Source organism: Selaginella moellendorffii, unplaced genomic scaffold (assembly GCF_000143415.4).
Source record: "Selaginella moellendorffii unplaced genomic scaffold, v1.0 SELMOscaffold_28, whole genome shotgun sequence".
NCBI lineage: Eukaryota > Viridiplantae > Streptophyta > Lycopodiopsida > Selaginellales > Selaginellaceae > Selaginella > Selaginella moellendorffii.
Genome location: NW_003314289.1, coordinates 339,175 through 351,496, shown reverse-complemented (window position 1 = coordinate 351,496; position 12,322 = coordinate 339,175). Strand labels below are relative to the sequence as shown.

At 44.1% G+C, this 12,322-nt stretch overlaps 4 protein-coding genes and 1 pseudogene across 5 annotated transcripts; 2 read left to right on the top strand and 3 right to left on the bottom strand.

Annotated features, from left to right (window-relative positions):
• Window positions 1-18: 18 nt before the first annotated feature.
• Window positions 19-1,519, bottom strand: LOC9630631. The gene is made up of 3 exons (XM_002975468.2): window positions 946-1,519; window positions 638-861; window positions 19-552 (listed from the first exon to the last, which is right to left on the bottom strand). The coding sequence occupies exons 1-3, from the start codon at window positions 1,295-1,297 to the stop codon at window positions 232-234; spliced, it is 897 nt and encodes a 298-aa protein (XP_002975514.1). The 5' UTR covers window positions 1,298-1,519; the 3' UTR covers window positions 19-231.
• A 1,058-nt stretch (window positions 1,520-2,577) lies between these two features.
• On the top strand, window positions 2,578-4,167 carry LOC9630630 (annotated as a pseudogene).
• Window positions 4,168-6,626: 2,459 nt separating this feature from the next.
• LOC112348307 (pentatricopeptide repeat-containing protein At4g02750-like) lies at window positions 6,627-8,881 on the bottom strand. 2 transcript variants are annotated; one of them, XM_024680583.1, is made up of 3 exons: window positions 8,870-8,881; window positions 8,363-8,817; window positions 6,627-8,299 (listed from the first exon to the last, which is right to left on the bottom strand). In XM_024680583.1, exons 2-3 carry the CDS (start codon window positions 8,474-8,476, stop codon window positions 6,950-6,952), a joined length of 1,464 nt encoding a protein of 487 aa, XP_024536351.1. In that variant the 5' UTR covers window positions 8,477-8,817; window positions 8,870-8,881; the 3' UTR covers window positions 6,627-6,949. The 2 variants fall into 2 exon arrangements, with proteins under 2 accessions (XP_024536351.1, XP_024536352.1); XM_024680584.1 differs by lacking the exon at window positions 8,870-8,881 and having other exon boundaries at window positions 6,627-8,153; window positions 8,229-8,498.
• LOC9630044 (protein NRT1/ PTR FAMILY 8.2) lies at window positions 8,714-10,893 on the top strand. Its single transcript, XM_024680582.1, has 5 exons — window positions 8,714-8,790; window positions 8,835-8,952; window positions 9,000-9,217; window positions 9,276-9,829; window positions 9,877-10,893. The coding sequence occupies exons 1-5, from the start codon at window positions 8,737-8,739 to the stop codon at window positions 10,697-10,699; spliced, it is 1,767 nt and encodes a 588-aa protein (XP_024536350.1). The 5' UTR covers window positions 8,714-8,736; the 3' UTR covers window positions 10,700-10,893.
• On the bottom strand, window positions 10,836-11,808 carry LOC9630043. The gene is made up of 5 exons (XM_024680585.1): window positions 11,707-11,808; window positions 11,575-11,647; window positions 11,331-11,440; window positions 11,071-11,185; window positions 10,836-10,999 (listed from the first exon to the last, which is right to left on the bottom strand). The coding sequence occupies exons 1-5, from the start codon at window positions 11,771-11,773 to the stop codon at window positions 10,915-10,917; spliced, it is 450 nt and encodes a 149-aa protein (XP_024536353.1). The 5' UTR covers window positions 11,774-11,808; the 3' UTR covers window positions 10,836-10,914.
• Window positions 11,809-12,322: the final 514 nt, after the last annotated feature.

Sequence of the window (12,322 nt, the reverse complement as noted above, 5' to 3'; positions counted from 1 at the left end):
ACAACAGTAGCACACATATGAATTACTCTGGCTACAGATTTCTATCATGTAGCTTATTTGCAAATTTCAGTTATTTAACAGTGTTTAGATATGGTTGGAAAGCTTGTGGAACTGAAGCACTTGATGCAAAATGCTCAAATATAAATATGCCGAATCCGCTGCTATTTATTTGGTACCATAAGATTCAACTTGGATTCGTTTGGGTTCATGATGGAAACGGAGACGACACAGCTATATAGCGAGGTCGTTGCATATGAGCCTGCCTTCCTTGTTGGCGATGTCAATGTCCAGATCCAGCTCAAACTTGATCTTCCGTTTGTCCTCGGTCTCTGCCAATCCGAAAATCTTAGCGCCTTTGAGCTCCATCTCGGAGCACGAGAGCGTAAAATTCCCCGGCTTTCTCTTTGCAGTCTTGACAACGCCATTAATATTCTCGTAGTAATAGTTGAGGTCCATGACAGCATTGTGCCAGCGCCAGCTAGAATCCCGACATTCCGCTCGCAGCTGGCCATCCACAAACGAAATGTTCCTGCTGGAAAGGGAAAAATTTTCCTGCAGACACCATAAGGAAGGAAACAATGAAACTTAAGCATAAAGTTCAAGGTTTGCGAGACTTTGCGAGACTCCATGCCCAGACCTTCTGCAAAGTGACGACGTGCTGATTTTCATGGCCCCATCTGTCGATCCAGTGCTGGATGTTGTGCTCCAGAACAGAATTATTTGTCGCACCACTGAAGATTGGCCTCATATACACCACATCGGTGATCACCTGCTCTGGGTTGTCCGGGTTCACTCGGATCCTATGGCAGGTCCCCTGGCGCCACAGTGACAAAGTATACCTGCCGTACGTCCGCTTCTGCCCTGTGAGAATTATCAAAGAAGCTCAACAAGTTTAGCATTTGCAAGCACCAGATTTCAAGCAGCTCAGCGGGACTTGGAATTCACCTGGGAGGATCTCATAATATCCGCCGTCAGCCTGCACCTGGTTGGTGATGAAGAGAACTGTGGCAGCCGCCCAGTCCACAACCGTGGCGCCGATTGAAATGACTTTGATGCTTGCAGCAGCCGCCGTGATGGTGGCTATGGCGCCAGTGGAGATGCCAAACACGCTCACCACCCCATTTGCGACCAGAGCAGCTGAGACACCGGAGAGTGCCCCTGCACTGACGATGATAGCAGCGAGTGCCCCGATTAGACCAGTGACAATGGTTGCAATGCTGAGGGCTGCTTCGTCGTGGCCAACCTTCACCAAGTAAGTGTCCGGAGTGTTGTTGTGGATTGAGATGTAGGAGCCCATGATCGCTAGCACTACGGATCTAGAGTGACTCTGGATATTAGACAGACAAGAGATGCGTCGAGCTATGCACTACCAAAGAAAGTAACTTAGTTAGAGGTCCCCTTTGCCCTCCCTTCTTTTGACAGAAGGAAACTTAGTGAGGCAGCCTGAGATTCCATGCCAAAGGTAAGCAATGTGGCTGTATGAAAGATGTACCAGCCAATAAGTGATGACTGAAAAGCCCCATTCATCCTATTTGTCTTGAGGTGGGATTCTGTCAAGAAAAAAACCAAGGCTAATATAACAAAATTGTCACTGTGCAAATTGTACAGTGTGCAGCTGAAAATTATATTTTGGTGCAATTAGCTGCACACTGTACAATTTGTACACAGCTTTAAGCTACAAGAAATTTAAGGTTTATATATTCACCTTGGTTCAACTTCAAAACCTTATGCGTTTGAAGTGTTGAAGCTCTACTCTGAAAAGGTTGACAGTTTCAGTAAAGGTGACTGACATGGGCTGGCTCCAGTCAGATAGTGACAACTTTGGACATTTCAACCATGTTCAAAACGTGGACCACCATAGTAAGGTGAACTGGACTCCGGGAATTCAAAAAGCTATTGAAGCTAACTACTAAATTCCACCTGAGTAGATAATGTGATAGACGAGTATCGCACCAGTTCCCTGTGTCATTGGTACAATTTGTCCGAACACATTACCGTGTGCTTATTTACAAGAGGCTTTATATACAACTGGACAGTAGTGATGATGAATGGGGCTTTTCAGTCATCAAATTTTTTTGGCTGCAACCCAATAGGTCATGAAGATTCATGATATAAAAGAAATAAGTTCAAGGCAGATTTTTACATGCCTTTGCTACTCTATAGCAAGTTTCAAAGCTGTGCGCAATTTCTACACTGTGGCAACACCAGATTGTAGATCGATTGTGAAGGCTGCATCTCTAAGGCTGTAGTTCACCAGTTTGCAACAGCAAGCATATAGGATTACGTTAGACACATATATATTTATTAGCCTTAAAGTTTTTTTCTGCTGAGTATATGAATATATATAGAGCGCAGCGATGATGCAGACCATGAATGTTGAAATATCCCAAAATGGAGATAATATTTCACTTGTGCTGTAAAAACAATAAAATGGAGTTTTACCCGTTCAGGAATATTCTATTTGGTATATTCAAGGAATGTTCAGGAATTTTCTATTCCTGCCAAGGAATATCCATCTCATTTTGAACACACTGAAGCCCTAGGTTTTCAGATTGCTTTGGGTTCCGGGTCACTCTCATGGCAAGGGCGCAAGTTTTGGCGCTACCGGTGAATCGCGCTCAGCATTGTTTCAAGATTCATCAGATTCACATCCCCAATGTCCAGGTACGTGTTTGTCTTGTTTGCAACTTAGCTGTAAGTTTTGGCCAATATCTATTGCAAGTCACCCGCGGTCGCATTGAAAACGCGATTAAGCATCGTTCAGATCCGGGCTGCACGCAAAGGTCAAATTTTATTTTATTTTTGTATTTCTTTCTTTTTTTTTTTTGGTTTTCTTCTTCCAGATTATGATTTTACCAGTGGAACTGTTTTCAGGTAATGCATTCCCAGTACAGTCGCCTCTCCCAGGAAACCCACCTGTACGGTTGTGGATGAATGTGATACTTGCAGCCAATGTGATATTAAGTCGGACTGCAAGTGCTATGTTTTTCGATGGATATTTCCTGACAATCGATCTGTGTATATGCAGAGCTTTCATGGCGCATATTGTGATCGGTACTGAAAACCGGCTTATCCTCTGGGGAGCAAAGGTACTCTGTGGCTTAATCAGTTGGCTAGAGCTCAAAGCTCCGCAGTAGCGTCAGAGGTGAATAGCTTGATTGCAAAAGGCCAGATTTGGAGACTTCTTACGCCCGCCTTCCTTCACGTCAACTTGATACACCTCCTGGTCAGTTGCACGCTAGCTAGAATGTTAATGGACTCGGACTGTTTTGCAGTTGACCTGCTACTCTGTACACTCCCTGGGTCCACATTTGGAGTCACTGGGAGGATCCAAGAGGTTCTTGGTGGTGTTTGCTGTTGCCGCTGTTACTAGTAAGTCGAGACTTAACAACACAGAACCATCTCAAAATCGTTGTTGCAGCTCCTTGCCTGAGCTTCCTCATGTGTAAGTCACCAGCAGTTGGCGCTTCAGGAGCGATTTGTGGCCTGGTATTGATGAACTGACGCTGCTCACATGCATCTCACCCTCTGTGTAGTGCAGATTGGAGCCCTTGCTGTCTACTCCTTCAGGCACAGGAAATTGCTGAACAAGGCACAGGAAATTCACGCACCGTAGCTTATAACATTGTACTCAGTTTCGTTTCCTCCTCCTGTTCTTCCTGAAGTCCGTGGTTGAACCAGGTTCGTGGTTTGATGTCACATGAAGTGGACAACTGGGGACATGTAAGCCTTTCTGTCTCAAAATTCTTTGTGTTTGATTGTTTTTGTTTTCCCTTCTGCAGCTGGGAGGTTTTGTAGGTGGTGCTTTTGTAAGCTGGTTGATAGGACCTGCATTGAGGCCTGTTCGTAAAGGTACTAAAGTTGTGCTCGAAGATCATCCTCCAGCCACTCAACTATGGCGGTGCTTGTTGCGTTGGTTGCCTCGTCTTTCACTACGTCGTCCTTCAAAACAATAATCAATATTAGGCCTTGGTCGGTCCATGGTACGGCTCCAGCTTGCAGGCAACAGCATTTCAGCTTAGCGATATGGATTTTCCCGTGTACGTAAGACCATATGTTCATATTTGCCTAAGGTGTCTGTCGTTCGTTTTCCAGCTTGAGAGTCAGACTTGTATCTCGCGGGGGGTTTTAAACTCGGATCCTCACATTGACCAGTCGTTTTTTTTTTCAAAATCGCCGTTTTCTCTCAGAATGAGTTCTCGTTAACGTTGCCTCAACAAGCTTAACGGCCAAAACTTTTGGAACTCAAATCCGTTCACTGATGGGCATTCTTGTACCTGGTCTTGATGACACCAAGCGGCTTCATGAAGTCGCAAAGTGTTCATCCTTGTCAAACGTGGCCACGAACTGGTTGTACATGGTGCTCTTCTGCACAATATATAAATATTCTCAAAGAACACTACTTATTCAAGATGAAATCCAGTAAATCACATAACAGGGGAAGACCTGGCACCTTTGTGCAATCAACAAAGTTCTTGCCAGTTGAATGAATAATGCAGAATCTAACAAGACCATTCTTGTCGGGAGGGCATTTGGTTTTGTTTTGTTAGAATGATTGGTTCATGAAATTATTATTATTATTACGTTCTTTTATTAAGGTGGTTTAGTTTTGATTTTCAAATATCCTTCACACAATCACTTTTTAAAATTATTAAATAATGTAATTTAGCTATGTGAGTGCTTGGGATATATATTAATTAGGGTTTAGACTTATGCTTATATATAAGAATGGATGGACTAGATTGAGTCCTAAATGGACAGATACTATAATTAGTGTATTACCTAGCTAGGGTAATACATGTATATACATATATGTATTTACAAACCTTACACCATCCTCCCCTCCGAAAGATGAAAAAGGTGATGATAATAAGTCAGGTGGAACATCTGAAGCTTCTGTTAGGTGATTATAAACTATTACAAAAATCTAAAGCTCCTAAAAAATCATTAACAAAGTTGTTGATAACCATGATTGAAATAAAATCCAAAACCATAGCATAAGCATTAGCCACCTACAGAACTTCCATGAACCAGTTGCAACCATATACAACTCCTAAATGTTTAAACTAACCACACAACTATAACTTTGAACTAGGGAAGTTGGATTCATTCAGTTCATCCTCCACATTTTCTTTATCCCCTCTCTAAAGGAAAAAAAGTTTTGAAACACTGGCTCTATTTGGACTTGCTATGCTCGTTTTCACTCCACCATCTATATTTAGCCTCACTCCACTATTGTATATGTTTGACCTTATTACGTTAGGTCCATTCAGATTCACTATACTCATCCTTACTCCACAATCCATGTCATTCATCCTCGCTCCACTACCATATGTACTCATCCTCACTCCATCGTTGGGGCCAAATTCCCATCCGTCCCCTCTACCCCCTCCGAAGAAGAAAAAAAAGTTTGAAGTGTTAGGGCAAAGAGGAAAAAACGAGAAAAATTGAGAAAAACAATTATAGAAGAAAAAAATAGATAAAGAAGCATCAAAAGAGGAATTTGCAACAATTGACAATGCAGAAATGGGGAAATTAGAAGAACATGTGCTTAAAACTTGGAAAATAGGGAACTTCCTATCATAAAATACTTTGGCCACCACAATATAAACAAATGATTTACACCACTCAATCTCCTTAACACATAACTTAATACTTTAGATAGGAAAATCAATAACAACATCCACACTTTCAAAGGAATATTTAAATTCCTTAGTAGCAATAGTAAAACAAAGGCTCTCAGTAGCATTCACAAGTAAGAATATGCATTTAACCCGAAACTCTGGCCAAAGTGACTCAACCATTGGAATAGGGGAATACTTAACACTAGAATTGATCAAAGACTTTGCTAATGAAACAGAAGTAAGATTTTCAACTTCATGAATAATCAAGATCTATATTAGTATGAGGAGGACAGAAAACACTCAACTCAACATTGGACTGAGAATGAGAATCATGAGAGTTACAAATGATTGATGTGCCAAGAGAAGAAAGCATTGCAAATGAAAAAGAAATATTATGAATATGATTGAGAATGAGAATCATGAGAGTTACAAATGATTGACGTGCCAAGAGAAGAAAGCATTGCAAATGAAAAAGAAATTTTATGAATATGAGAAGGTAGCTTAGGCCGAAAAATAAGAAAAGGTTGGGAAAGAGCAAAAGGTGAAGAGAAAGAATCAAATAGCAAATTGAAATATTGACACCTACCCTACCCTTGAATGTAGCACATGTGATCATTGGATAAGATTTGGATATACTAAAATAATAGGGATAAAATAATTATTGAGTTTTCTTTATCAAGCAATTGCCCGGAGAGAGATAAGGTGTGCTACACTAACAATAAGACTTTTCACAATTTGGATAATTTTTTTTTGTTATATTTTTACAAAGCATATGCTATTGCTAGCTTTTCACAATGCGTATTCTCTTTTGTAACACTATCAATATTATTTAACATTATTTTCAGATCATATTCATAATGCTCTTGGTGTTGTTTCACATTTTTCATTAATTGATTTATTTTAAGGAGTTTTTTCTCCAATTATAAAAGAATGCACTATTCCATCTTTATCTGTCCACCAGCTTTGACCTGGCAATTTGCAAACACCATTATTTCTTTTTCATTAGCATAATTTTATTCATTTCCTCATTACTATCATAAATGGTAGGTACAATAAATGACACTCTAGTTGTAGCATTTTGTTTTCTAACTAGTTCATGCTATGGTTTCGCGCAAAATGTGCCAACCCATCAGCACATAATAGGTCCCCACTTCCTCCTCGTCCTCTAACATACAAAAACTTCCCCACAATCACATTTTCTCCAAGCCAACCCTAGCTTCTGCTCACATCAGTTATCGTATAATAAACTAACGTCTTGCAGTGCAAAGTGGCATGTGTGTGTGTATGTATACTTAATTAGTTATTTAAAATTATTTTCGCTGATATCATAAGAATGGCATATTGTTGACCAACTCGTGGGCATCAACTATATATCCAGCCCTGCCAAGCATATCAACCATACACCAGTAGTGTTGCTTTGTGGGCTTCATATCAAAATCAAACATCAAACTCATGAAGTGACTCCTCCCAGTATAAACCATACCATCATGGCTACAAGCACTCAACACGGCCACAAAACACACCTCCTCTGGAGCGTTAGCCATCCCCAGCAAGCCAAACAACTCGAAAACTCTACAAAATTCCTCCCTGATACAATAACCACACAGGAGCGCGCTCCACGAGACACCATCTCTTTCTGGCTGTCTATCAAACAGCTTCTTCGCGTAATCTATGATCCCTCTAGACGCATAAGCTGCCACCATCGTGCTCCAGCTGAAAAGATCCCGGCAAGGCATCGCATCGAACAAAACCTTAGCTTCTTCCAGGCTCCTGTGTAGAGTCCAGAGCATGGAGTTCCAAAGCACCAGATCTTTCTCGGGTACTCCACGAAACACCTCCTTTGCCTCGTCGATATACCCTCTCTGGGCATATCCCAGCATTAGCGAGTTCCAGGAAGCTATAGCTCTCTCGGGCATGGTGTCAAAGATCTGCTTGGCCTCCTCCAGGTGCCCACACCGAGCAAAAGCCTCGAGCATACACGTCCACGAGACTAAACCCCGCTGTGGCATTCGATCGAAGATCCTCTTGGTAGCAACCGTGAGCTCTCTCTCGGCATAAGCACGGAGCATGATGTTCCACGATACCATATTCCAGCACGGCATCCCTTCTTCAAACAGCTTTCTAGCCTCTTCGAATCGTCCAGCTTGAGAGTATGCCGAGAGCAAGGAGTTGAGAGTTACCAGGTTCTTCAGTGGCATCCTCTCGACGAACTCTTGAGCTTCCTGGACCCGGCCCTGCTTAGCGTAAGCCGATAGAATCGAGTTCCAAGTTACTAGATCCACCTGTGGCATTCCATCCAGTAAGTCCCTGGCTTGATGCAAATACCCGCTGCGAGCATATGCGCAAAGCATCGTCGTCGATACGTAGAAGTTCTTCTCTGGCATGTCATCGAACACCTGCTTGGCTTTCTCAAGGTCCCCACCCTGTGCATATAAAGCTAGCATCGAATTCCACGAGACTTGGTTCCTCTCCGGCATTCTCTGGAAGATCTCCACAGCCGACTCGGTTTCTCCCGCTTGAGAATAGGCACTGAGCATAGAAGTCCACGAGATAAGATCGTGCTGAGGCATCTCGTCGAAAACTCGCCTGGCATTTGTTACGTACCCTCTCTGGGCATATCCAAGTATCATCGAAGTCCAGGAAGAGATGCTGTGCTCGGGCATGTCCTGGAAAATCTGCTTTGCGTCAGTGAGATGCCCGTTCTGTGCGTAGCAGTAAAGCATCGAGTTCCACAGTACCATGTCTCTTTGTGGGACTCCATCAAATATCTGTTTCGCTTCCAGTATATGTCCGGCTCTGACCTGTGATGTTAGAACTGTTGTCCACTTGACTAACCGGTATGAGTCCACCATTCTCTATAGAAGTTGTCGAGAAGAGAACAGGAACATACTCGCGGTCAAGGAGGTTTTCGTCGGCACTATGGTCATCGAAGCCGACTTCATCTTCGGCTTATATGCACGTTATCAAACTCTAGATCATTGTTCCACTAGCCAGCCTGCGGTTGAGACGTCATGTCGTCAATTAAACTTACAGATCTCACCTTTATGGTGGTCTGACTCCTTCGAACTTGAAAACAGCGTTGTTCCTCCAAGAAGTTGTTTAGGAAAGTTTCATGGAAGAGCCACACTGCGTCTCCGTTCGGCTTGGTGACACCAAGAACTCCGATGTAAGTTCGTTTGATATGTGCATCGACCTGAAAACAGGAAACAGATTAGCTTGGAAGTCGAAGCTGGATGCGACTTTACCAAAGATGGATCCGTCGATGTTTTCGGAAATCCAGCCAGGAGATCATCCACAGGCGGCTGGAAGTCTGCCAAGTTTGTTCTAGGTACTTTATGTTGTTTCTACTCAGTTCTAGCTTCTTCTGTTCCTCAGGCTATCAAGTTCTCGGGACTATAACGTACTTTGGAGTCGCTACAAATCTGGTTCTGTACTTGATGAAGTCGCTGAATCTCAGCAACGGTGCAGCAGCAAATGCAGCAACTAATTGGGTGGGAACTTCATATGCAACTGCTTTGATCGGGGCATTCATTGGAGACGCATACCTCGGAAGATACTGGGCTTCAGTGCTGTTCGTTGCCATTCACTTCCTGGTAAAGATACATGAAATCAGTCGTATGTAGAAAACGCGATAAGATCGTCGACTTACAGGGGACGCTGCTTCTCACGGTCCAATCCGCATTACCATCGTTCAGATCCTTGTGCAGCTCGGGCGACGTATCCAAATGTCCCCCAGCATCAGCCGGAAAAAGAACTTTCCTGTACACCGCCCTCTATATCTCGGCACTCGGAGCTGGAGGACACCAGCCATGCATGTTCGCATTGGGGGCCGATCAATTCGAGGATGGATATCCACCGGAAAGCCGGAACAAGAGCTCCTTCTTCAGCTACTTCCTCGTCGCATCTTTACTAGGCTCGCTCTTCGTGACCGTGATCTTGTCATACGTGGAAGTAAACCACAGCTATGCCATCGGCTACGGCATTTCCACTCTCGCTATCGGACTGGCAGGACTTACGTTCATAGCCGGTATCACGTCCTATAGGCACTTCAGGCCGGGAGGAAATCCGTTTCGTCGTGCCATTCAGGTTGTTGTAGCAGCTGTTAGAAAATGGGAAGTACCTGTACCGACAGACAGTTCCCTTTTGCACGAGGCCAGTTCCTCGGACACCGTTGGGAGGCGAATTTTCCACAGTAACCGCCTAAGGTAGACTAGCCTGTTTTCCACATATTGACGAGAGCTTCATGGAACAGCTTCCTTGACAAAGCGGCAACGCGAACGGAGCAGGACCATGGTGGTGAAGTCAGCCGATGGAAGCTGTGCACTGTAACTCAAGTCGAAGAGGTCAAGTGTATCGTCCTGATGGTGCCTCTCTGGATCAGCTCCTGTATATACCAGATGGTTGAAGCTCAGGTGACCACCACGTTTGTCGAGCAAGGCGCTTGCATGGATAACAAGTTTGGACTGCTGCACCTGTCACCGGCGTCGCTCTACACTTTCTACACTCTAGCAGTCATCGCCGCCACTGTTCTGTACGAGAAGCTTCTCGTCCCAAGTCTACGAAAGGTGACTGGAAACCAGAGAGGTATAACCATCCTCCAAAGAATGGGCATCGGAAATGTCATCCTGATAGTCGCTATGATGGTGGCTGCTGGAGTTGAAAGGAAACGGCTTCAGGTAGTACGAGAACACCACCTCGCCGCTGATGCCGTCTCGACTGTTCCCATGACAATCTTCTGGCAAGTGCCGCAATACGTCTTGTCTGGTTTAGCGGAGGTTTTCACGTACGTAGCTCAAACCGAGTTCTTCTACGACCAGGCCCCGGACGGCGTGAGAGGGATCGGGAGTGCGTTGTCAATGGCCAGTGTCGCTGTTGGCAACTACCTCAGCACACTCACAGTGACCGTTTTGAACGACGTCACGCAACAAGGAGAGTGGCTGCCGCGGAACTTAAACCAAGGCCGCCTCGATCTCTTCTTCTGGGTGATGGCAGGAATCTCGGTTCTAAACTTCGGTTACTTCCTGATCTGCGCTGTCACCTACAGATACATCAATGTTGAAAAATCAGCGGAATAGAATAGGAAAGCTCCAAAAAATAAACTTCCTCACGTACAAAACAGCAAAGTCGCGCCTGCCGCTGGAATGTCCCTACAGAAAAGGATGCGGCCAGAAAAACAAAGCCTGTCAGTAGAATGGTTGTTCACCTGCGATAGAAAATCGGTGACTGGTGCTCCAGAATTGAATTAAAAACGAGGTCTGCGCTGTCGTAAGTAACACGTTGCGGCGCAAACTCATGCAACAGCCTGCGAGAGTTGGTCCAGGAACGACTCAACAACTTCGGCAGCCTTACACGCCTCACAAACAGCGCCCTCGTACCTGTTGTTGTTGCCACGATGATAAATGTGTAAGCAAAGGAGGAGGAGGAGGTTTGCAAGTTCTTCACTTACGTGGCTATTATAATGAAAGGTGCGTGACGAGAAATTATGACCCCGCAACCACTTAAGTTCCTGGCATTCACGCAACGTGCGCAGTAGACGTTCTCCAAGATCGCAGTAACTAGATCTGTTTGCAAGTGTATCAGCGCTACGGTTAGAGTAATAGAACAAGGAAACCAAAACCAAAACGTCGTCGAAGAACTCTATCAGGAAGGGCTAATCCCGGGAAAGAAATACAAGAAGGAAAACATGAAAGAAGAACTCTCACGTACACTTATCGGGTCCAATGTAGAAGTAGTCCGTGTGGAGCGAATTGTTTCTAATGGCTTCCATCATGGGCCGCATGCCCGAGGGCTTAAAGGAGAGCACCTCTTGCTCGACACTGTAACGTTCCAACCACAAAAAATCCATCACAAACATTAAAGAGTCAAAACGAGTTTCTCTCGCTCGAATCAATTCACAGCAACAGTAAAGCAAAAGAATCAGAGCTGCAAAGGAAAAGCTCCGCTTACTCACATCAATGTGTAGAAGCGCGATGGCCGATCGGCGGATACATTGATCAGCGCGGCGCCTGTAAGAGGCTTATCTCCTGCGCAAAATCGCAAAGAAATCAAATGCGCAATCGCTCGCGCGATGGCGTCTGTCTACCTGAGACGGAGATGAATGGCAGCGCCCATTTCTCCCACAGCCGATGGAGCGTCGCCCGGTCTCCCATCCCCGAGACAGAGAGAACCCTGTAAACCCTAAATAAATTTTCTGCTAGAACCCTAAAATCTCCATCTGGCGCCAAGTCCCAGAATTTGAATGTTTTGGAATGGATTACGTTTGATGGCGCGAGAGAAGAGACCCACTTTTATTGGCAGCCCGCCAAAATCGTTTGTAGCCATCCCCTCCAATTGATTCCCTTTTATTTTTTCCTCTCTTTTCTTTCGTGGCTTTTGTGAGAACACGGGAAGTTCATCCATTACATGAAGGGGTGTCTCGCTTTTTTTTCTTTGTTGGTTTTGTGAGTAGGACCCAAACCAAACCAAAACACATCACAAGCATTTTCTTTTTCTTTATTTTTTATTTTTTATTTTATTCTCATATACTCAATTTCTTTTTTATTTTTTATACTGAATATTTTTAAAATCAAAACAGGACACGAAATCGGCAAAGAGACGAGCGAATGAATTGAATCGATTCATCATTTCCTCGACCAATAACTTGTTCACACCTCTGATGCGGTGGAAGGGCTTTTGTCTTTAGAAAAAAGGATAAAAGT